Source organism: Amphiprion ocellaris, chromosome 18 (assembly GCF_022539595.1).
Source record: "Amphiprion ocellaris isolate individual 3 ecotype Okinawa chromosome 18, ASM2253959v1, whole genome shotgun sequence".
NCBI classification, from domain to species: Eukaryota; Metazoa; Chordata; class Actinopteri; family Pomacentridae; genus Amphiprion; species Amphiprion ocellaris.
Genome location: NC_072783.1, coordinates 20,181,622 through 20,207,218, shown reverse-complemented (window position 1 = coordinate 20,207,218; position 25,597 = coordinate 20,181,622). Strand labels below are relative to the sequence as shown.

General features: G+C 40.9%; 1 protein-coding gene across 2 annotated transcripts in view; it reads right to left on the bottom strand.

Moving 5' to 3' along the window:
* The window catches only part of LOC111574405 (ras-associating and dilute domain-containing protein-like), a 32,099-nt gene extending 9,035 nt beyond the window's left edge, over window positions 1-23,064 (bottom strand). Inside the window, exons 1-12 of one of the 2 annotated variants that reach the window (XM_035952224.2) lie at window positions 22,448-22,576; window positions 21,970-22,033; window positions 20,463-20,665; window positions 18,839-19,013; window positions 16,780-17,012; window positions 15,356-15,801; window positions 9,262-9,558; window positions 8,720-9,136; window positions 8,260-8,297; window positions 7,942-8,165; window positions 7,353-7,465; window positions 1,563-1,821 (exon numbers count right to left, since the gene is read on the bottom strand). In XM_035952224.2, the coding sequence (XP_035808117.2) occupies window positions 1,563-1,821; window positions 7,353-7,465; window positions 7,942-8,165; window positions 8,260-8,297; window positions 8,720-9,136; window positions 9,262-9,558; window positions 15,356-15,801; window positions 16,780-17,012; window positions 18,839-19,013; window positions 20,463-20,520 (2,260 nt within the window). In that variant the 5' untranslated portion in view covers window positions 20,521-20,665; window positions 21,970-22,033; window positions 22,448-22,576. Of the gene's footprint in view, window positions 1-1,562; window positions 1,822-7,352; window positions 7,466-7,941; window positions 8,166-8,259; window positions 8,298-8,719; window positions 9,137-9,261; window positions 9,559-15,355; window positions 15,802-16,779; window positions 17,013-18,838; window positions 19,014-20,462; window positions 20,666-21,969; window positions 22,034-22,447 lie in introns of both variants that reach the window. The other variant, XM_035952223.2, reaches the window with a different exon arrangement.
* Window positions 23,065-25,597: the final 2,533 nt, after the last annotated feature.

Below are 25,597 nucleotides of genomic sequence, written 5' to 3'. Positions count from 1 at the left end.
AAATTATAGGTTAAATTGATACTTTATTGGTCCTGGAGGAAAATTTCACAAACTACCCAACAGATAAACTGCATTAAAAATAGTGATACATACATTATTCTGAAATATACCATTCTTCAAAATGAGTGCTTTTACTTTAGGTACACTTAAATGAATGACTTTATGATTTGACTTGTAACAGTATTTCTACACTGTGTTGTCTATACATTCATTTCTGGTGATAAACTGTAGATTGCATTTTTGTGATGGAAGACGTTGCTATAAGCCGGACCATGTTACTCAGAGCTGCAGTGGTGAAATGAGAGGGTAAAAACTGTCAAGAAAACTTCCAATTTGCAACTTTATAGTGTCATGCATTATGAATTTAGTGTGGTACCCTCACTCAGTGTCAGAACTCTGTTTAAACCAAAAGAGGACACATGAAAGGCTGGAAAAGCACTGCTCTTTTCTGTCAAGGATCCTACAGCAATGATAACAATTATTTCAGTGATCTGATTGGTCAGTGGTCAGAGCAGTTAACAGGTTTTGATCATATTAAAGCTAGCTGTGCAGTATAGGTAGTGATTTGCACTAATCAAAGGTGGGCCTAACGCTGTGAAACCTGAGGATGAAAAATACGTGGATAACCTACTATTCTTGATCTGTGATACGGGCTCTGCTGCTTTGTAAAGATTAGGCACCTTATATTCACTAATTAGCGACCATATTAAAATCCCTGACGGCTGAAAAGAATAAAAATGATTATCTCATTACGACGACGTGTTCTGCAGGCAAGTCCTGGGATTTATACATGCTACTTCAACACATATCACACATAAATATTGTTGCAGCTCAAGGAACACAAACAACAACCCATGAGGTTGGCCCAGCCTCTAAAATCCATGGATCCCAATTTGATCAAGCCTCCCTATAATGTCCCAGAACAAGCCTGATCCAATGAAGCCCCAGCCTGTAACCCACAGGACCCAAAAGATCCACTGTCCATGTCTCCAACAGGTCAGAACAGTTTTGGCAGCAGGAAGTGGAGCAACACAATATTACAGGTGAGTTTATGTTGCGGCTGATTGACGTAAAGTGCATTTAGGTTTAGATACCGCATATGTATGTGTACATGTACACTACCAGTCAAATGTTTGGACACACTGTTATAACGCTACTGGAAAGGTTTATCAGAGCTTTGAACAGAAATTGAGCTCTTGATAAAGATGTAGCTAATCTGAGAAAACCAGCAAGAAAATACAGTGTGCCTCAGTGTTAGAGGAGTGAATGAGTTCATTGCTTTGGATTATGAGGGTAGAAGGGACATTATTTGGATTTTCAGTCAAATGTAAGTTAAAAAAAAAAAAAAAAAAAGTTCTACAGGAAACACTTGTTTCTTTTTAATGTACAGTCAGAAAGGGTGAGGTAACTGAGTTGGGCCAAAGCTGATTAAGACATGTAATGTGAGCTACACGTCATACAAGATTAACACAACTTGCCCAGCGTCGGCCCAGCTCTAGAGGCGGACCCAGCCAGTGTACGATAGCTGATGAACACGTGATGTGCTCTAGACATGCTGTTACCTCTCTCCATTAGCGAGTTGAAGAGTGATGCGTTGATGAAGTAGAAGAGGTAGCCGACGAGCTGACAGGAGATCTCGTGGTGGACCTGACAGTCTGACAGTAGTGTCCAGCTCTCAGTCAGGACCTCCACCACCTGTTGGATCTCCCCTGGGACCTGCAGACCTCCGGTAACCAGGACCTGAGCACTCTCTCCACCCTCCTCATGACTCTCCCTGAATGGATTGCAGTCCAGAAGTCCCGGCAGGATTGGGTAAAGGACCTGGCAAGACAGAAAAGCAAATGTGTAGCTGAGAATGACTCACTCATCCATGTGGAGCTGGAGATTGTTGACAATTCCTGTGGGTCAGTTTGAGGTTGGAAAAGTTAATGTTGTGTGGTGGATGTTCTGATCACTGGGATAAACTAAAACATGTAACCCTCTAATGCAGACTTCAGACCACCCATACAGTCTCTGCATGTCTGTCTCTCACACTACAGTATAGCTGATATAAGATTAGTTTGACACAACCAGCAGGCGCAGCATTAAAGGAAGACAGAGTTTCTAACATTTCCTGCCTTTCAGCCAAAGGTCCTCGCTGTTCTTCAGGGCGAGCCCGGACAACGGCCGCTTTGTTCGGGCTAATTGTACACAGACATCCCCCTTCCCCTTCAATCTCGCTCTTACACCCACCAAGCATCCGAGGCCAGCGCCAGCCGTAGATCCACATTCCTAAAAAGCTGAATATGGCTCATGTGGGCTTGGCATGGTGTTGCAACAAGGACTGCTGAGTGAAGAGTTCTGAAGGAATCCACCCTGAGCAGATCAGTTTACATTTACTGTAGGCCCCCGCAGGCAGGCAGGCAGGCAGGCAGGCAGGCAGGCAGGCAGGCAGGCCGAACACGAACAGGAGAACATAACAGCCACGGCTCCCATCACGCATGAGGCAATGGATATGGCCGAGCATTAAACCAAATCATTTTGCGAGTGTTGTTGGTTGGAAAATGTCGCTCAGCGGAGCCAAGCCAGAGAGGATTCACTCACTCAGCAGCGCTAGATTCTGGGATTACCACATGCATCTATGGCACGTATTAGGATGGAGGCAAAAAATAAAATGCATTGTCTGCTTATTTGTGCGTTCATTGTGACAGACAAGCAAACACGCAGTCTGCCCACAAGCCTGTTAAAGTGCGCCGTTTATTCATCACGACATGTCATCAGCTGGAATAGCTGCTCACCAGTGGCGCCTTTTGTTTTCCATCCCGCAGCAATAACCCTCGCATCGCATGGACGAGCATGAAATATCCCAAATAAACAGAGATTTAAGAAAATGTTACCACGTCTGTTGTGGTTTTGATCAGGATTTGCTGTGAAGACGGTAGAATTAGTGTCACTGTCTGTGTCGTTTAATGGAGGTTGAAGGTGAGCTGAGGGAAAAATAAACTGTGGCTCAGTGTTCCTGTCTGTTGTCAAACCTTTACTTCTGACGCTACAGTGAGTTTTGCCAAATATCCCTCCGTCTGCTGAACCCTGTGAACCTGCTAGTGAAAGGACAGGATCACTGCTAATCATTAGGCCTTAGATGAGGTAACTGTGTGGACTGACACCGGTGAATACACAACATTCCTCGTAGATCTAAGCTGTCTGTGGAATGACAGTCATGATGGATGACACGACACGCATGGATTAACCGGCAAGACCAAGAAAAACTGAGACCATGTCAGAAGAAGGTCAGCTAAATGTGAAAACCAGAAGGGCAAAACAATGAGAAACCAGATTCTACGCCTTCCTCATTCAGTCAGCAACCAAAGCAGTGTATTACAGGCAGTGTTGGGCAGAGAAACATTCCTTAATAATGATTTACAGTAATGTTTCCATTGTTCACAGATGAGTACAGTGGTGTAATTACAGCAGTGCTGGAACTGAAGTACAATCCTGAGGTTCAAATTTTAAGCTACTTTATACTTGAACATTTTTAGACACCACATTCATTTGATATACAATTTTATTTACAGGAGAGATGCGGATACATGACGAATAATGTAACACACGCACTGTGACTTTTACTTACACAAATACATTTTGCTGAATTTACCTTCAATAGCAACATTTTATAGAACTTTCACACTGTGATATAGTAATTTTTTCAGAGGTAAACATTCAGAATTCCACCTCTGTGTTACATTTGTTAATCCCAATAAAGCTTCAACTAATATTACCACCATCTTTGTCTTTTTTTCTTCCTATAAAACATCAGACAATAGTGAAAAATGCCTGTTATATGTTATTTATTTGCCATGTGTCAAGACGACAAACCTTTGGGGAGCTGAAACAAACAAATGTCCATCACTATAATGATTATTTGTTGATCAAAAGAGTTTCAAATCAGTTTACATCAATTAAGCAATCTTGGCAGCTCACACTCAAGGTGATGCAGTGTTACTTCAACATTCAGCATGTTTTTAATCTGAATTTAATTTGTTGTCTATTTTATATCTGTGTGTCGAGTGGATAAAATGGTAATGACATGTTCGCTTAGCATAGAGGGTGGAGGTCATAGACTGTGTAACAAAGATGGTCAAATCTCTGGGTATGAAAAATGGAAGCCAAAGTGAAGTGCCTCAAACCTGCAGTCTGTCTAACAACCAGCAGAGGGCGACTCCTGGTAGTAAAAATGTTTTAAGTCTACGAGAAAAGGACTTTGTTGTTACTTGTTTTGTTACCTCGGTAAACATTTTCCTAATGGGTTTGCGGTCTAAATTGTTAGTCTGACGTCTCCTTCATTGCAACATGATGTTCATTTTGTAAGTTATGGTCTCATTTAAAGGAAAACAGATGATAAAGTAGGATGAGCTTTTGCGGTGGGGATACATGGTTCCTGGCAGATTGCTACTGTATCAGTGTGCATCGTGTCCATGAGAAGAGTAAGATGGTGATTTAAGGTTTTAAAAAGCAGTTCATAAATAAATAGGTAATGTCACAGTGGCTATATCCATCTATATCCAATCGTCTAATGGGAGTTAGAAGGACTTGGCAAGCTTTTGCAACATGAGAAAAAAGAACACTGCAGTAATAAGGAGTTGTCTAATATCCACTGGTAGCACCAATATGCAGAAGTGACCTGGGTTTTATCCACAGTCGGAGGATATCCCTGAGCTTAAACCAACTGTTGCTGCTGGTGATCATGAAAATTCATGCTGGCATGTGATTGCAGAAGCTGGAAGCTGTTTAACGACACTTTAGAAGGCATAATGGAAAGTAATAAGTAATGTAACTACTCATATCTACTTTGCAGTAAATAGTGAAGAAATTAAATGTATGTTTTTAGTTAAGCAATTGTTTTGTTTCCTTAACTTGCCCAGCCTCTCGTCAGAGGTGGAACAGTGTTAAACAGTTGAGTGTGAAACCCAACACAAGCACTAATGGTCATCTTCATGACAAGCTGAAATGACAAAGGCAAAGCAATGCATTGCTGAACGTTACATTTCTATATTGTAAGTTGCAGTCATGAATATCAGATTTTGGGATTATGGTTTTACTGACACAACCACATCTGGAAGTAATTTGATTCGTCAGACAGATTTGCTCAGGGAATGACTACTATCTGAGAGTAGGTAGTTAGATAACCACATCCTACTGCACTGAGCAAAAATGTGCTGTCTCAGACTTACAGAAGAGCAACTACTGATGAACTTCTATAGTGTCCTCTTTGGAGATCCACTGTGATTTCACTGACTTCCTTCCTGCATGGAAAACCGATAGTGAAGAAGACTTAAACGAAGCACATCAGGCACAAAGTCCATCTAAGTTCCAACTGGCTGGACATATGAGACCTGGACTTGGCTGCTGCAGTATGTCAGTTCTGCGCTGCATCGTGCTTTCTCTGATAGGCACAGTAGTTGACATGACACACGGACATGGATTTGTACTCTTTCATTCTTCAGTTGCTGATTTGTAGCATGAAGGCCACTGGAAATGGAGATGGGATAACCACCTTATGTTATTTCTGATTCAAGTCCCGATTGAGGAGGAACAATTTTTGAAAAATTAGTAATTTATATGTCATTGTGTGAACCTAAATAGGCCAATCTGTTCATTAGTATTTTTTGGATGCTGTTTTGACCCACACCCACACAGCCCAAGTGGAAATTTGTCTGAAACTTTCCTGGGCACAATTCCATGGGTGTGGTGCTTCAGTGAGAATGCACACAACTGAATACTGTGGCTACAATGAAATATTATTTTCTCTTTTTCCAATGAACACTGTGAGTTTAAAGCCCAATTCAGCCAAACGCAAACTCACAGTGTGTAACCCTGCTTTTTAACGTACAGTTTTAAGAGGCCTTGGTAGTTTGGGAAAGTATTGACTTTCCTGTTGAGAGCGAAACAAGAAGGTTGATTTCCTCTCATGTATGTGTGTCAAGGATGGAGCTAGAGCAAATTAACTAGCTTAGTATAAAGGCCGAGAAACAGGAGTCTACCTAACATATGATGATGCTGAAATAATTGTTAAAATAAAAAAAAGACAAATTTGAAGGATGCCATTTTCCACATATCATGTGGTGTCATTAAACTGTTCCTTTAGCCTTGTGCTCTCATGCGGATGCACACATGCCCATCTGTGGACACCCACTGTTGAACTGTTACACTCCTTTCTAGTCCGCTTTGAGGACACATTTGATACATGTGTAGTAGGTCAACATTTGCCAAGCGTCCTGCAAAGGACGTGCATGACTGTCCTTGTAGTGGAATCGTTGCACAGACTGCATGCAGATGTGCACAGTGGGGTCTGCATGGATATTAGCAGATCCGGGCAGATGACCAAATTCGCATCAGTTGGACCCTTATCGAAGCAGATGTTGAAAGTATAGCACAAAAATAGATGTTAAGCATGGAATTTATTTCAAATAAATAAGTGTCAATATTTTTGGGGGTACTTGAGGGCAGTGTATCAACCTGTATGTGATATATCAACATATAAGTTGTCAGGAATCAGCTGCCTTTTTACACATATAGTAAACAATGGAAAGATGAGAATTTTTTGGAGTCATGTTTCTGGACACCCCATGAAGGTATGTCCATGATTTTTTCACTCTCCTTTCAGCTCTGATTTGGTTTTCATGGGCTTCTTAAGAGGAATGTGGTTATTTAGTTGATAAATGCTCTCCCAACCTTGTCAGTGGGGAAGAGCATGCTGTAATTTGATCTATTGTTAATGCAAAAATATTGATTAGTGCAGCTTTAACAGCTTGACTTGTACAGATTTACTGGCTGAGGAGCAGCTGCTGCTCCTGTTTTTTGGTTTTCAGTCTTTTAAATGGCAACACATGGGCCTCGACAGTGCACTTGATATTGATGAATCTAAGACGGTGCAATGCGAAGGTTCCTCGTCAATATGAATGGCATTCTTCATCCTCCCCCAACACACACGCACACGCACACGCACACGCACACGCACACGCACACGCACACGCACACACACACACACACACACACACACACACACACACACACACACACACACACACACACACACACACACACACACACAAAGGTTCTTCGTGTCCCGTCTCTCTCCTGTCACAAAGCTCCCAGTGTGGTCTGGTAGTGCTTCTCTGACTAACTAGGCTCTTTATTCTCAGCATGTCTCTGATTATTTTCATTTCTTAAGACCACACATCATAATCATCAGTGACTGGACCAGACAGAGCTGCTACACAAGTCTGCTTGGATTCTTCTCTGATGGCCAAAATGATTCCCTTTAGCGTAGGTGATGTTAATACAACCATTACTTGTTTACATATGTTTGTTACCTTGGTAATGTAGTACACACACTGCTGGAACGCCAACATGATGACCTCCTCTAGGACAGCCATGGTCTCCTCGCTGGCTGAACGGACACAGGACAGACGAAGCTCCAACAGGGCTGAAACACATGTTCACAAGTACATAAATACCTATGAAGTGATATGGGCTAGAACAGAACTTATGCCAACAACATTTCTTTCAGTGATCAAACTGACAGTGTCTCGTCCATCATTTATAGAGCGCTAAATCCTTATTAGTGGCTGGAGCCTATTACAGCTGATTTAAGCTGAAGGCAGACAGGTCACTAGTCTATTACAGGGCTACATGTAGAGACAAACAATCACATCTACGGACAATTTAGAATTATCAATTAACCTCAGCATGTTTTTGGACTGTGGGATGAAGCTGGACTATCCTTAGAAAACCCACGCATGCACAGGGAGAACTCCATGCAGAAAGATCCCGGGAAGGCGGGGACGTGAACTGGGGATCTTCAAGCTACAAGGCGACAGTGCTAACCACCAAGCCACTGTGCAGTCTGAAAGTCAAACTAAATGCATTGTTTCAGTCACTGTCATCACATATATGACTAACCCAAGTTCTCTGCTTCCTTGCTCTCATCATCCTCCCTCTCCTCCTCTTCCTCTTCCTCCTTTCCCTGCTCCTTTCGGGTTCTCCACTCCAGAATAAGAGGCAGCTGGTACTGAATGAACTGCAGCAGTTCCAGACTGTTGGACATCCAGGCCACCAGGGGGCACAGTCCTGAGATCACCTCATGCAGAGTCGGACCCTGTAGGTGTTCTGGGTTTGGGCCTTCACTGAGACAGCAACACAGGAGAAAAAGATCTTCAGTGCTCTTCATAAAGTTTATCATAGGTGATTGCTGGAGGAAAAAGTGGAGTGTGTGCTTACGCTTCAGGCTGAACTGCAGCTAGGCCCTTGGTTTGCTCCTGCATGAGAAGATTGAACACACTGGTGGCTTAATGGAGGAGGTGTGAGTCAAAGCTGTTCTAACATGAATATGTGAGTACAGTCTGTTTTATTATGACTGTGGAATTGGACATAAAGTGGAAATGAGCGCCAGTCTATTTGCTGGTAAATGTGATGGTGCAGGTTCAGACAATACTTGCAGAACTCAGAATATGTACTTATCCATAATGCAAAGGAACTGTTCACACATGTATTTCGTGAGACAGGTGCATAGGAGAGGGACGCCTATTTCCAAAAGTGTCAAACGGACTGCAGCACATTGTCAAAATTGTACAAATCCATTTATTCGCAACATCTTGGCAGACCAAAACATCACCAATAAATGGATTTCCGTAAGTTAGACACTTTGCAGTGGCCTGTCCGAAACATTACCATAACTCACCCATATGGCACTCTGAACTCCACTTGCAATGAGCAGCAGAAGCCTGCGGAGGTCTGCGGTTTGAAGACACGCCGACGAATACTGAACACACATGCACAACAAAAAAGAAACAGTCAGCGGTGGACTGTGGTTGATGCTGCTGTTGCTTCCCATAGCAACAATCTCCTTGACAATACGATCCTGATCCTCAGCCTCATAGTTCAGAGTCAGACTGTGGCCTTTAGGGGAACTTAGGAATGGGGGGCCTCTGCTGAGGGGCTGTTTGCAGTTTGTATTCTGGAAGTTAGTGCAGGTTGAGATGCAGGTGTTGCAGAGGATCATCTGTCTTGTGTGGCTTGTTACAGCTGGAGAGGAGGTGTGGCCGAGTGTCCACGGAGCAGCAGGGAAGCTGGGATCAGGAGCAGCACTATTCGTGTCCTTAATTAACAAGAAATACAAGGCAGGATTTACATACATGTAAAGTTAAGAATTAATGAAAAATACATGTTTGATCCTATGAAGGGAAACTAATCTGTCATATTTAGAATACACTGGTGTCTCACCTTTTGCGTTACAGCTAAGGGATCTTTGAAAAGAAACAGGTAGTGTTGCCCCAACCCAATAACATCACCAGGGCTAAGTTGTGTGTCATTTCTCAGCACTTCGCCATTCCTCGTGACCACAGCGTCCTGACACGGGCAGAGCATGGTGGGGCCACCGGCACTGCAGCGATGGAAGCAGCAGTGTCTCGGCAGGATATCAGCAGCAAACAGAAGGATGTCAGCCTTTGATGCATCTTCATGATCGCTTTTCTGACCAATAGCAATGTTAGGGCCCGCAAGTAGGTAGATGACAAAGTCCTGAGTGCACAGATAGATGCCAAGTTATAGTGCAATCTGCAACAATTCAGCATTTTTTGTCTTTTTGTCTGCATCTCTTGATGTTGTTTCAAACTCTTTGCATCCAGCTTTGAAACATTTCCACTGAATTTTCTGTTGATATGTTCCTGTAGGTGGTGATCTTGTCTTAGCATATTTATACTCATAGTAACTAACCATTCTCCCGTGTTCCACATAAACATGGTGAAAAGCAACTAAATACATTCCCGGGAATAATACATTTCATGCTGCACTGTTTGCCACCTGAGGGCAATATGATAAGTTGCTAACATGCCAACATGATGGCAATGTATAGTCGTTTTTATGTGTTACCAGGTGTAAATTTACTATGGAATGTATGAAAAAATGGATGTAGCCAATAGGTCTGAAAAGTAAAGGCAATGGGGAACTATTGTAAACCTGAATTCTTTCTTACAGCCAGCAGGTGGCGACTCCTCTGATTGCAAAATGATGTCTAATTGTATAGAAGTCTATGAAAAATGACCCAACTTCTAACTAAATTTGTTACTTCAGCAAGAATTTTCCTCATGGGCTTATGGTCTCAGTCACTACCTTCAAGCCTCCAGCAAAACAGAATGATGTTTACTTTATAAATTTTGGTAAAATACACATTAAAGTAGGGCATGTTTTGAAGGCGGGGCTACCTTAGATTGAAAGGTCACTAATGTATTGCTGTGTGTAGTGTCCTTGAATTCTCAGTCACATCTACCCCTCGTTCATTACATCTGATTTCAACTGAATAAGATGGCCAAATTCCAAACTCAAAGCTTCAAAACAGTTGTCCACAATTGATGGGTTACATCAGTGTTGCTGCATCCATCTTTTACATTCAGTCTATACTATTTATAGATCAGTAAATGCAGAGAAACATTGGCATTCATTTGAAATCATGTTTCCCATCAGTAATCGCTAACTTTTTAAAACAGGTTGCCACTGTGTATGGAAAAGATGGTGGTGAGAGAGAATCAGAAAATTAAAGTTGCAGGCTTTAAAATCAAAACAAGAAGCTTCAAGATGCTACAACAGACTGTAGTTGAGGGGGGCTGCAGAATCAAGAAAGAACTCTTGGTGGGTTTGTCACTATTGGTGACACTGATTACATAAGATATTGTCATTTGATGCACTGGTTATGCAAAAATATTGATTAGTGCAGATTCACGTACAGCTCTGAGTTATTTAGATGGGAATTTTAAATGTCTATTTCACTCAATTTCACAGGGAAATATTATCGATTTTATGACAGCTATACAATTGAATTTGCACAATGTTATACATAAACATATTTTTTGGTGTCACTATTTTACTGCATGTAATAATAACCATTTTAAAGGATGCAAACCTGCATAATGACTGCTTTTCCTTTCTTTTACTTTTGATGCTTAAGTTTATTTTAAATGCAGGGCATATGCTTGTAATGGTTAATATTGTCATCTTGTCAACAGGACACATGTCTAAGTTTTTATTATTTTGTTAAGGACTTACAAAAAGCAGGAACACTGATTTTTAATTTAGTGCTGACATTTATTGCTTCCACCATCGGCACTGTAACAACAATCTCTCACAATGAAAGCTTAGTTGTCTGATTATGGGTCTGTTAGAATTACAGTCTTGATCCGAGAATAATTAGACAAACAATGTTCCATTAAACCCAGCGAGTGGCACAATGTGCAGGGATTATTATGTTTGACATTCCCCTTGTGATGCCTGATTTCCAACCAGAGAGATTTAACCAGCTGAATGAATACACAAACCTCTCTAAACCTTGTTCATAATAGTATTTTGAGATCTTTTGGGAAAACAGTTGTGACGCAGAGTCATAATCACCACAGTGTGAGAGAATTTGTGTGTGTGTGTGTGTGTGTGTGTGTGCGCGCGTGTGTGTGTGTGTGTCTGCCTGCGTATACGTAGCAGTTGTCCACTGTTAAAAACCAGTGGTAATCAGTCAGGAAGCAGTGCCAGGGCCATCGTTCTCTGTTTCCTGATCACTGTTTTGACACATAATTTTTCTATGTACAGTTCACTGACCTTACACACAGTGATCTCTCCTCTTTGCACTGAAAAAACATGCTGGTTTTTCTGTGTATTTTACTGGCAAGTAAAGGGCATAACCCTGTATTTACTTACTGTATTTTAATTTATGAACGTAATTTAAAATCAGCCTGCATGCACTCAAACGTGTGAGGGAGCTGCTATGTCAAGGAGGTCAAATTTACTGTTAGCGATCCCCGTCCCACTTGTTGTTGGCTGTCTGTTATCGCATGCCACATTGGCCTTTCATATAGATAACAATGGCAGTTACCATTAAAATACAGGGTGATGTTTAACACAAAGGGTTCTTGTGTCAGACAAAGATAAACAATGTAACCATCAAATGCCAATTTTGCATGCAGACCTGACAACTGTAGAAGCTAGCCAGCCAGCTAATATGGCTAACTCTGACTACAATGGCTATGGAAGTATTTGTCAATGCTTCATAGTATAGTTATAGCCAGAAGTACTGATTTACCGGTGACTGGACCTTCCATATACAGGTGTCTTTATATTACAATCACCGAGATACATTCACTACACTCAAACGATCTCCATTTCACTTATAGATAGAAGCTCTTATTTGTCATTGTGTAAATCCAACAGAAATTTATTTATTCTATTATGTATTGTTTATTTACACTACCATTCAACAGTTTGGGGTCACCCAGACAATTTCATGTTTTCCATGAAAAGTCACACATGTGCTAACATAACTGCACAAGCGTTTTCTAATCATCAATGATCATTTCAACATCATTAGCTAACACAATGTAGCATTAGAACACAGGAGCGATGGTTGCTGGAAATGTTCCTCTGTACCCCTATGGAGATATTCCATTAAAAATCAGCCGTTTCCAGCTAGAATAGTCATTTACCACATTGACAATATCTAGACTGTATTTCTGATTAATGCTGTCTTCACTAAAAAAAGAAGCTTTTCTTTGTGACTCCAAACTTTTGAACGGTTGTGTGCATGCTATTTATTCTGGTGACTACTAGCATCAGCTGGCTGCATCTGTGTTTAATTAGATCAGTCACCTTAAAGAGGGTGAATACTTAATTCAATATTAATTGATTACTTATTTTGTTTTATTTTTAATTTCTTTGGAATCTGTTTTCACTGACACAAAAGAGTCTTTTTTTGGTAATTCTAAATAAAGCTAAATTAAAGTGACCATGATTCAATGTTGAAAAGCAAAAAGGGGAACTTCTTAAGAGGTGAATACTTTTATAGACACTGTTCATTCCTGAGTTATAAATGTCACCTCTGATTGACTTTGTGTGTGTACCTGGGAAAGACTACTAATTGCACGTTTAAGTACAATTTTGAGGTGTCCTACTTATACTTTCTGTGAGCAGTGGTTCTCTTACAAAAAACAAAACAAAAAAAGCAAAACTAAAACAACTCCCTGCAATATTCTGGCAATAATGAGAAGCTTACCACTACTGGCAAACATGTTCACCAGTGGTTTGATTCCACAGTTTGCTAGCAGTGTTCAATTTTAGTAACCAGAAAAACTTTGCCGTTTGTGGAGAAATGTCAGTTTATGTATGCCATAAATTCTGGCATTAATGGTTTCTGTCAGAGCTGTAGTTAACATTTGGCAATGTGCAAGGCCATAATTTTATAGGCAAATTAGATTTGTGGCAAACTTGCAGTAGACTTCTGACTAACTTTGTGGAAATCTCATGGTAGGTTGCTAGAATGTTTACTGTGTGTTTAGTTGTATAGAGCTAATGGATTAGACCAGGGGTGGGCAAACTTTTTGGCTCAGGGGCCACATTGAGTTTTGAAATTCGACAGATGGGCCAGGCCAGCATCAGATGGATGGAAATTGTGCAAACTAATATGAATTACAGGTTAAAGACATCACTGACAAAGTAAAGAATACTCACATTCAGTTTCAGTGGGAACAGTGTTGTTGATCATCCTTTTTTTTCTCCAACCAAACTTAACCAGCGGACATGAGAGTGGTCAAGCAAGTGCTGGTGATCAGCATCAGTTTCTTCAAGAAACTTAATGAACTAACGATGCTGAAGCCCTCTCGCTCGTATAAAGTTAACGAGTTTTACGACTGGCTTCACGACATGATCAAGATGCAAAACAGACTTACAGAGCGCTTCCTGATGGATTATGCAGTGGAGGAAAATCGCATCCAACTCAGGGTTTTCCTCCTTCACTTTATCCTGGATTCTTTTCAGCAGCCCGATGTTTTTTCCTTGGCGATCCATCCGTGGTGACATTGGCGAGTTTACACCAAGGCAGCTTCAGCCTCTCGATGACCCCAGACATCCTGTCGTACAAGTCCTCCGCTCACGTTTCCCCTTCATGGAGTCCATGGTCAAAAATTCCTCCGTTGTCTCAAAATTGTCATTAATCCCTCTAATAAAAATGAAAAGCTGCGCAGTCTCTTTTATGTCATTACTTTCGTCCAGTGCTAATGAATACAACTTGAAGGACTCCGCTTTTTCGTTCAGTGAGCTGGCTAAGTCTTCACAGATTAGCTCAACACGGCGAGTAACTGTCCTGCGTTTTAAACTAATTTTTTCAAATTTGTTTGTGCTCTCTGGACACAGGAGACCTGCTGTCTCTTCCATGCATTCTTTCAAAAGCTCCCCTTCGGAGAAAGGCTAGCTAGCCTTTGTTATTTTGAATGCTAGCAAATAACTTGCCTTCGTGCTTGACTCTTGAATCGTAGTTTGTCGAAGAAAGTATTTTGCTGAGTCTGTAAACTGGCTGCTAACCTCTGAGCCGTAGCTGTCCGTTCTTATGCTAACTGGTTGCTAGCGTAGTTAGCATGCTTCGTGGAAAAGTGTCGGCTGATACTGTATTCTTTAAAAACCGCAACGGTTTCATTGCAAATAAGACATACAGCCTTTGAACGGACTTTAGCGAAAAAATATTTAGTAGTCCACTCCCTCTGAAACACTCTACACTCACTGTCGACTTGTCTTTGATCCACTCCTTGTTACAGCAGCTCAATTCAGTTGCAAAGTAGAAGAAGAGAGAATAAACCAACAAAGGTCACTTGTGTCTGGAGTGCGCCATCTAGTGGCGTCAACAGAAACGCCGGGTTCTGCAGGAGAAGGCCAAATGATTGTGGTCTTTACAGTAATTTCGTCAATTCTAATTTTGACCAAATTATTTTGAGGGCCGGAAGGGCCGTATGTGGCCCGGGGGCCGTAGTTTGCCCATGCCTGGATTAATGCCTGGAATATATTTTCCAGGCATTGGTAATGCAATATGCTGTATGATATTATAAAACATTTTTAAGGTAGCAGATGTGTAGTTCATGAATGAAGATTTGAAAGCAATGCTAGGTTACAGCTGTACATTATGAGCAAGACATGCTAGCGGTTGCAGCATACATTAGAAGAAATGAGGCACATAACCACAACATCCATGGTTTGATTTCCATTTCCACACTCCCCACACTCTCTGCTGGCTGTCAAATGAGGAGAAATTGCCAAAAAAAAATAAAAAAATCTAAGCAGATAAATGCACTATTTAATTCATTCCATTGTATCTATTATTGTGTATTTAGTTTTTACTTATTAAAAAACACTACCTCCCCAATTAAACCCTTTTAATGCACATTTCTCTCTTAATAGAGCCCCACACTGGAACATGTGGAGAAAGCCAAAGCTGGACAGGTCTAACCTGCCTTGCTTATTGCTGCTTAACCATGCTGGGACAGTTGTCTTTCAGGTTAGACTGTGTGTTTACCTGTGTGAGGCTCCAGCCCTGCAGCAGCAGCAGGTAGGGACAGTCATGAGGAGGGTGAATGGAGTACTGTGTGGTGTTATCGTCGCTGCTCTCCGTCTCCTCCCTCTCTGACTCCTCTCCTTCCCGCTCGCCCCTCGGCCCCGACGGACAGAGGGTCTCTGTTTTGGCCCGTGACCCACTGTCCCCCTCAGAGGGAGCTGCCAGGCTGTGAATGTGATTCTGTTCTAAATCTGCTTTGAGGCACTGCTCTGAAGCGTGATTCAGGCTCTCGCATCGACCCTTGACACATGCATCATGATCCGTGTCCTGTTTGCTCTCAGTATCTAAGAGGTCCATCTCGCTTTTGCTCCTCCACAGTTTCTGAGTGCGACCCAGAGTCCTGTCTATGAGGGTGGAGGTCACTCTGGAGCGGCTCTTCTGCAGCTTACGAGCCTGGGCGTTGATGCCTAACAGGGAGATGAATAAACACATTAGAGTGCTGGGAATGGTGTTAAAACTACGTGCAAATTCAGCTGCTATATAAATACATTAAGCGCAGGGCTGATGGAACGTGGCGATAGAGTGACACCCTTCCCCCCCCCCCCCCCCCCCCCCCCCCCCCCCCGAAGCAAGGTGAGGTGCACATTTGTACATGTTGTGTTTATGCCAGAGTCAACACAGAGAAGTCCCATGCAGGAAACAGACCTCAGTGGAAAGAAAGACAGAGCTCATGGAAATAAAAAAAAAAAGAACAGCTCACCCCCACAGCAGGCATCCACAAGCTGACACTGATAGAAGGCTATCACAATCTGCACCATTCATAAAGCAAAACACATAACAGGACACACTCCTACACCACAACCCCAGCTGTGTCAACTACAGCTGGGTCTCCAGTAGAAGTGATAGATAAAGGTCCACCCTGCACCTTTACAGCACCATGTAGTGTCAAAATCTGTGCAAAGTTCTGGTCATTTTTCTGTCACATCGTGCTTTGTAAGAATGATTGGATCAGATGTTTTGCAGAGTGAAGCCTTTCTAGCTGCTAACAGTGAAGTATTAAAGAGGGTGTGTCACTGGTACAAGTTTAATTAGATCGCAGTGTGTCTGCAACATTCATCAAATTTACAGTTTTAAAGAACATTTTAAAGGCAATAAGAATGAAACAGAAGTCCAAATTTGTGACAGAAATTGAAAAGGAAGAATAAAAGAAATAGTAGACCTATTAAAATATAGTTTGGTCTGTGTGGCTTGGCCGATTTTCACTGGAAAAAACAGAGTGCCAACAAACCACATTTTTACTGTGAGAACTCTAAAACTGCATTTAATACTGACAATGCTTCATTTAATGGTGAAGACTCATAGTCCAGGACAGGCAGACACCCTGATGCAGGATGTGGTGTGCTGGGAAGTGATCACTCCCTAAAGCGCTAAAGGCTGAAGCCTACCAGCAGTGATGGTGTCCTTCTCTTTGGATGTCTTCTCCTCCACGGAGCTTCTCTTCTGGATTTCAAACCGTCTTGCCAAACCCTCTCTGGGTTTCCATAGTGACTGCAAGAGGAGGGGCTTCTCGTTGTCACCGACAACTCTGAACCCTTCTGTTCTCCACTGCAGATTTCCAATGGAGCCAATGGTGTCACAGAGAACATAGGACTCGGCCTCTTCCTTACCCAGGCCATATCTAGTTCACACAGTTAACACAAAAGTAACTGTTAATGGAAATAGTTGTGTACAAAGAATTATCCAATTCCTGGAAAGTTAAATTCAGAAACCTAGCTAATGTTCTAGTAGGCTCGGTAGGGCGTTATCACCTCATTTAATGGTGGTGCAGCCATCATTTAGCATTTATAAGTCAAAATACTTTCACCCAGGAGACTTGTGTTCCCATCAGGGACCACAATTCCCATTTTATTTTTTAAACTAAGTCTTGTTATGACTTTTGCCGTCACTTCCTGTTTTTCACTCAGTGTTTGGTTTAATCAAATTACTTGGACAGGTTTTGATAGGATTTTTGGTTCCTGTTAATGTGTCTACATGTACCAGTTGTTATAAAGCTCCATTTTATCCAGTGCAGGTAAAATCTCCGGAAGTTCACCAAAGTTGTCAAGGCTACATTCCGATTTTCAGTGATCAGAATGGATGATATTGTACCTACTGAGTCTATTAGAAGGTGGAGGAGGTCCTTACTGGCTCATATGTATGGACATGATGTGTGTTACCATTTAATGGGCTGACAACATCCAAATCAGGTGCTACCTAAAGGCAGCACAACAGCTAAGCATACCAGGCATATGGTCCCTATTAATAATTGATACATACCTGTTGGCAAATAGCTGCTTATTTACCCAGAATAATGCTACCATTCATTGAGAATTGTGTTACCTGTCCGTTTAATGCATGTAAGTAAAATATTTACTCTACTTTCAGCTCTGTTTTGGTCTCCACCTTGGAAATATCTGTCTTTATAGATACTGAACGCAATGAAATGTTGCTAACTTTGTCTGTCTGCTGTTTGGTGCAGAGTAGTTGTACTGTATGGTGAGTTTTTAAGCTGGAAATTATGTTGAGGGAAGTGAACCAAAACAGAAAAGCTGCAGGTCATCAAACTCAAATTAATGAGCTTCAAGAAGTAACATGCTTGAAGTAGGCTGCAGAATCAGAGGATAATTCTCTGTGGGTTCCTCACTAAGTGCAACACTTTTCACATTAAAGATAGCAATATGTCCTGCTGTTAATGTAAAAATATTGATGAGTGCAGCTTTAATGTTGCTTTGGAAGTAAACAAACCCGCTTTTACGTGTTTCCACAGACTAATCATAGCAAAATGTATGAATATTTAATTCCCCCTGCACACAGCACAGAGATACAGTTATCAGGAGTCATAAAGATGCCATGTGTTTAATGCTAAACCATCACTATATGCATGATGTAGGAATGACACAGCTAAATGTCACTGCTACAGTGTAGGTTTTTTCACATAGAGTAAAGAATAATGATTGAGTCTTTCCTCTACAAGCTGAATACCACTTGCATTAATCATTCCATTATGTTTTTTGGCTGAAACATAAGCAAAGACTGACAGACACTGACTCTCTAGAGACGCTGCCTCGGAGCTCGTGCCGACACTGGCTGTCTCTCACACAAGTCTGTGGTTTGCTTTAGACCTTTTCAGAATCACTAACTGAACGGTTTGGCACACACACACTGTGAGCACTGTAATGGAATTACAATAAACAGAACAACGGGTCAAATCGACTTTGTTCATCTGAAATACACTAATCAAAACAACATGAACGTGCGAAGCTTCCATCAGCCGCCAAAACTTCATGCGTAAAAAACTGTTCTGACTGCTTTGATATACAAATGATGTAGCACAGAGGTAGAGTACAGCAGGGGAAACATGTGGATGGACATAACTCACCCTGAGCAGACACACAAGGACACACATACAAAGCAGACACATGTCAGGCAGGCAGACACGTGTAGCCAGATAACACATGGTCTCACCGTTCAAGGGCCTCCTTGACGAGCTCTTTTGCACTAGAGTGTGTGGTGGCCAGGACGCTCTTATAGTGAGCTCCTTCACAGATTTCATTCCCAAAGATCTTGAGGATTCCTGGAGCAGTTATCTGATTGGAAAGCTCCGCTGGGTCGTCCACTATTAGAACATCTGCAGGGATCACTGCAGACATGACGAGGAATGGAAAGAAGCTTTAATGTTCGGGTCTCAGTTGTGGCTTATGAGCACTGATGCAAGACAGTACACCCTCATTTGATTGCAAAGGCAATCAGTGGAAGCCCAAACACTGTTTTGCAATGACTATACAATAAACAAGAGCCTGTACTAACAGGAGATGATGCAAGACATGCACCGATGAATGTAGTATAAGCTGGTTCCACGATATCTGTTGAGTAGCACTGCCGTTAAAAACCACATTAAACAATTGAGCAATTTAAGATTATTTGTAGGTATTTGTATTTTTAGCTTATCTTGACAATTTTGCAGAGTGAAAGTACAAAGTATGGTGAGTATTTACTGTACAGTATGTATCAGTCAAACAGGTGATGTCCCCACTACCTAAACGTAACAAAAAATGCAGACTAGATTCCAAAAAGGCCATCAGTTGTCTTGATAGTTGTAAACCAGTTACGTTTTGCACTTCTGTAAAGTTTAGACAAATGGTTTAAAGTGGTTATAATTAAAATGACAGAGGCAGTGACATTCTAAGGTTTAGTAGAATAAAACTGCTTCATTCTTTCGGTTTTCCACTGCAGGCTAGAATAAGGGTGGCCCACACCTTTAAGCATGTTCCTGTACAGGAACTGCTCCTGTAGAACCTCTTTCAGGACTGTTTTTGCGAGAGAAAAAGTAACTACTGCAGGGTAGGTACTTCCTGCTGTACAGGTCTCAACTATGTTTGGTTAAATTCAGAGGAGACAAGAAGCACCTTTTTACTGTTCTCCTAATGTCCTCATTGAGTAGCAGTCTTCTCCTCTGTAAAATCGCCATCTTCAATGTAAAATTTTCCGCATAGGTGAACGTAACAAACCTCCATTGTTTCATTTTCCTAAGTGTTCAAAAGAACTGGAGTTACATCCAGTAACTACTATTTGTCTTTGTTTTGGTGCACTCAGACTTTTTTCCTCAAAGCTGAGGGTGAAACAGGGCTGCACTCTCAGCACCACTCTGTTTAACATCTTTATGAGGAACTGGCAAACCACTAGAACAGTCAGGTATCCCTGGTTAACATCGCGGTTGAAGCTGTCAGATCTACACCACAATGGAAACGGAGAGGCTGGGAGGGCCGACTACATGGAAGTTCAATCCACTGTGCACCTACGCCGAGTTCCTGCAGTGGAAAGATGCCTTTTGTCAGACGTTCCCTGCCTATTAAAGGCTCATGTCATTCAAATGCTTAGTGATGCAAGATTTCGTGCTTGAAGTGTGAAGCCTCAAAGCCCAAGCTTTAGCACTTCCTCCAGAGCCACAAACAGCATTAAACTGTTTCCACAGTTGCTTCTGTGACTAGTAAATGATCTTTATGAATAAAATCAGAGGCTGCTTTAAAGTAAATGATATTTAAAAGTCAGTACAGACATGCAGAGAGAAAATAACATCATTGTCACGTACCGCTGGCCTTCCTGGCTTGGACAGACAGTGATGACTTGAGTCCTGCAGTCAACGCCATGGAGCCTGAGCTGGAAGTGGGCCGGTGGAGAAAGACACCTGAGAGGCGGTTGGTATGGCGACGGATGCGGCTCTTGCTGGGCTGTCGGACGGCGACGCCCTCGGCTGACCTGCAGGTGGATAAACTGCCAGTGGATGAAGCTGACCTGGTGAATGAGAGAGAAGATAATGGAACATTTTCAGTTGAGTAACAAATGAAGCAGTAGCATTGGAAAAGGGAGGGCCCGGAAAAATAAATGAAGAATCAAAACTATGGGCCTAATGATGACAAGAACAAAAGAAAGTTTTTAGCAGAAAGAATGAAAAATTAGCACACATTGTACTTTTTAAAAAATGTTTAAATAAATTTTTAAATAATGACAAATATCTCTAAACAAGCATTTTTTTTCTTTTTTTGCTGATTTGAATACAGTAAAAAATAATATATGTGATTTCATGGTCAAACACTGAAACAGAATGAATTACCAGTTATAAAAATTTACATTTTTGGCCAGTTTTGTTATTATTAACATGTAAATTTATACTTTCTTTTTGAGAGTATGCTAGTTATTGTCCGTAATTTGACAGAATATGGAAAATACGTCAAATTGCAGTAAATTCTAAAAAAAATAAATACTTTTTAAAACAATATAGTGAACCCTCCTTTCATGTTGTGGGTCAAATTGGCCCATTTCAAAGTTAAAAAAAAAGTTTTAAAAATTGTTAAAAGTATTTTTTTTTGGGTATGAAACTTCTTCTGCTTGGCTTAATAAGTGTAATGAACATATACAATTAAAACGGTTCATTTTACATATTTGCAAACCCACCCTGAACAGAAGTCTCGTGTTTATTTATCAACTCCATAAAAACAAAAAAATTCTAAATGTAGAATAAATAAATTTAAAAAATCTATGCCATGTAAAACTATTGTATTTTGTATGTAGCTCTTTTCAATGTACATTAAAAAAAGTTTTAACATGCATTTTTTAGGAAAAACAAGTGAATTATCCTCACTGAACCATGATCTGTGATAGGTAAGGAACGTCATTGCATTAAACATTGTTAGTTAATAATGAGATATGGACAGTGTTTGTTGAGTTTTTTGTTTTTTTTTTTGCTTTCCAACATTTTTGGACAATTAAACATGACCCAGATGCTGTTCCTGAGAAATCAACCCAACAGGAGGGTTAAAGCTACATTGCAAGATGAGGAGTTTCATATGAATTGTGTCTTCTTAATGCACTTTTTCAAGCACAAATGGGAATTTTAAATTGCATGCTATATAGGCCATAAAGTTGGAAAACATAATTCAGAACTGTATACAAATAGCAAGTGACAACACCGACCATTCTGTTAAAAATGAAAAAGAGAATATATTTTTAAAATAGCAATTCTATCAGAAAATGTGCATAACTATTCCATATATCAGGACTGGCCTAACATATCCCAGAGTAATGCAGCGTATACATACCTGTCTGTCCCCAGCTCCCTGCCCTGGTCTCCTTCACCATGCCTCCCTCAGCTCTCCCAGAACACTAATGAAATAATGAAGGTGCTGTTTTGCTCAGACCAAGCTTGTAAGCTTCTTATCACTATGGTTCAAAGGTTCTCTGCAGTTCCGCCACCGCTTGGATATGAAAGATTTTCAATTTCAGATGAATACTAGAGTGGAACTGGTGGAAGTTTGTGACAGAGAAGCATTGCAAAGATATGACACATGTGGGATAGTAGTTCGAGTGCAGCATCCAGCTGCGTTTATAGAATAATGAGATCTACCTCAAGCTCTGTTGCCTTCAAATGTGTCATTATTTTAAAATAAATACAATTTCTGAGGCTTTTTTTGTTTACTGTTCCAATGAAGCACATTAAAGCACCCTTACAATACAAGAGTATGCTGCCTTTTATTGATAATAATTCTAAAATAACCTGTGTATTTGGTTGATACTCACGGCTGAGAGCCATCACTAGTCTTCCTTCCCAGCCTGACAAACCGTCTCTTCGGGGAAGCTGCAGGTAAACTCTGAGGTCTTGGTGGAAGAGAGCGCAGCTCCTCAGAGGAGATTTTCATCTGATTCATTCCTGTCTGATCCTCTTGGGTGTTCCTGCTCAATATGAACGGTTGCAGATTTGATTTAAATCAGTGGAGAGGCGTCTTCTTCTCATGTCCCATCGTAGCGCAGCTGGTGATGCTTCATTCTAGAGATGTTCCATCCAGGACAAGCGGCACAAAGCCATTCAGCTGCTGCTTCATTTTACGCACAGGCTCTGCAGATGTTTCCAGTCCTCATCCAGCTGTTGGAACTGCTGACTGTAGACGGGCTGTTCAGTCCAACGACGAAGGCTCGAGTTACAAGTTCACCGCGTAGTTTTAGGACGATGACACATGAGAGGAGTTAAGACATATTCTGCTGTCAGCATGCCAGCAAACAGACGGATCAAAACACTGGTTACATTATGTGATTTGCTCTGCGCGATGCCAGAGGAGGCAGTTTGTTTCAAATTCATAAGGAACCCGCTCTCCAGATGTGCGTCCACAGCGCAACTGCTTGGAGATGCCAAGAGCGCACACACCCGCCCACCCACAGGAAATCTTTCAGAATAAAACCGTCACAGAGGAGTTCCGGGGTTTTTAAAGCCGGTTACGGCATTATTCAGGAGGGCACTTATTGAAGAAGACTCTTGGATAGAAAATGTGCTGAACTTAAACGCACATCAGCCTGAGAAACAGGCACAGAAACGAACTGAATGAACCAAGCATTGAAATATTTCTGACTCCAGGATTCCATCTTCTGGCTGCGCACAGATCACAGCTAAGATTAGAGGATTTCTTGTAAGCAATGGTGAAAAGTAACAAATGACATCTACTCAAGCACAGTACTTAAGTTAACTTAAACGTGAGAGGTGTATTTCCACTTTCTGCTTCTTTTTATTTCAACTTGAACACATTTCAGATGGAAATATTCCATTTTCTACTCCATTGTATTTATTTGAATGCTTTACCTACATAAAGATTTCACATAATGGGTAATTTAAGCTTTGAAAATGCAAAACGTTTGTAAAGGTTTAGATTCTTTGGAGCAGGATGCTCTGACTATGAAATACTATTAAAGATTAAACCAGTGGCTTCCAGCCTTTTGGCTTCTTACTTAACTGAAAACAGATTTGTGAATCAGAGCTAAGTCTTTTGTTCTTTCCTCTTCCATTAACTGTGTTCGGAGCCCCTAGATTGATCTGTTTTCCCTGTACATTAAACTGGGTATAAAGTGGGTCAAACTCACTCCTCCTGCAGTAACAACATTAACATGTTGCTTACACACTTAAAGACTAAATTTACTTACATTTTACTGCTAACCTTCTTAAAGGGGTTCTACTGGGATTTTATATTTTCCTTCCATAAAGGCAGGGGACACATGAAAGACAGATGAAAATGGATGTAGCCAGAGGTCAGATATCATGGCCTCTACTCTTGCAGAATCGTACATCCTACTCTGGACATTCACCTTTATGTCTTTAAACCAGTTAAGCTTTAAACAAATCTTCTCTCAAGTTAAATATCTCTTGCAGACTAGATCAGGTTGTCCTCCAGGGTTTTGCTGCATTGATTTTACCCTCTAGTTTTACAAGCCTTCCAAGGCCTGCTGCCAAGAAGCGCCCCTACATCATGATGCTGCCACCACCATGCTGGATGGTGGAGTCGTGATAATGTGTACAGTGTTTGGCGTCTGCCATACTTAGCGTATGATTTGATGGCCAAAGGGTAAATTAAAAAATGGTAAATTTTGGTTTTATCAGACCAAAGAACTTCAGAGCCTCCTACATGTCTTCTGGTGAACTCCAGCCCAGATTTGATATGACCTTTTTCAACAGTGGCTATCTGTTTACCACTCTCCCATAAAACTTTGACTTTATGAAGACCAGTCAACAGTCGTTGTCTGTCTCTTTGGTCTCAGTTACAGAAGCTCGTAACTCCTTCAGAGGAGTTATAGGTGTCTCGGTGGCCTCCGTCACTAGTCTGTTCCTTGCAGTCATTCAGGTTTTGTGGACCACCTGCTCTCGGTAGATTTCCTCATGTGCCATATTCCCTCCATTTCCTAATGATGAATTTAGCAGTACTCCAAGGGATATTAGTTGACTTGGAAAAGTTCTTGTATCCATCTCTTGACTTGAGGTTTTTTGGTAACCTTTTACACAGTGTCTTGTAGTGTTCTTTCATCTTCATTGTGTAGTTATATCAGAGGTACTGATTAACCAGTGACTGCACCTTCTGAATAAATGTGTCTCTACTACAATCACTGAGATACATTCACTGCACTCCAATAATCTCAGTTTCATTAATTGTGACTTCTAGTACCAGTTAGCTGCACATATGTTGAACTGGGTGACTCACTTTAAATGGGCTGGATACTTATGCAATCACTTATTTTATTTCTAATTAACTGTCATTACTTTGTTAAAAAAATAAATCTATTTTCATATTGATATGAAACTAATGAAGAGTATAAATTCGTGTCCAAAAAGCCAAATTAAGTTACTAAGAGTAAGTTTAGTTACTTTTACTTAAGTGAAGGATTTCTGACACATCTGTTGCAACCATGATCACCAACATTGATTCAAAGTTTATACTTGTAATACGGTTTAATAAGGTTAGTGCTAATTTAATATTAATGCTAATACTGAAATAAATATTCCTGTAAGCTCCTCATCATCTATTCTGCTACTCCTCTTATGTCTACCAAAACATATTTCAGTGTTTGTGCTAGTCAAAGCCATGGTGATATATGCATTATCCCAGTTGACCACTAGATGGTGTGCTCTGCCTTGGAAACACGTAAGTGGAGACGCCTTAAACAGTTTACCAAAGTTCTGCCTTCATGCTATCAATGCTTGTAGGCATAATGAAATACAAGGAACTAAAAAAATAAAAAAAAAGAAGATGAAATTATTATATATCATAATATTAAAACTGTTGCAGCCATGTTGTTTAAATGCAGCTTTTTGTTTCTTTTGAGCTCTCTCTCTTTTTTTTTTTTTAGCTCTGTGTTCTTCAAACTTCCGTGCATTTGTTTGATTTGTTGTAATTTGTATGTCTTACTAAATCA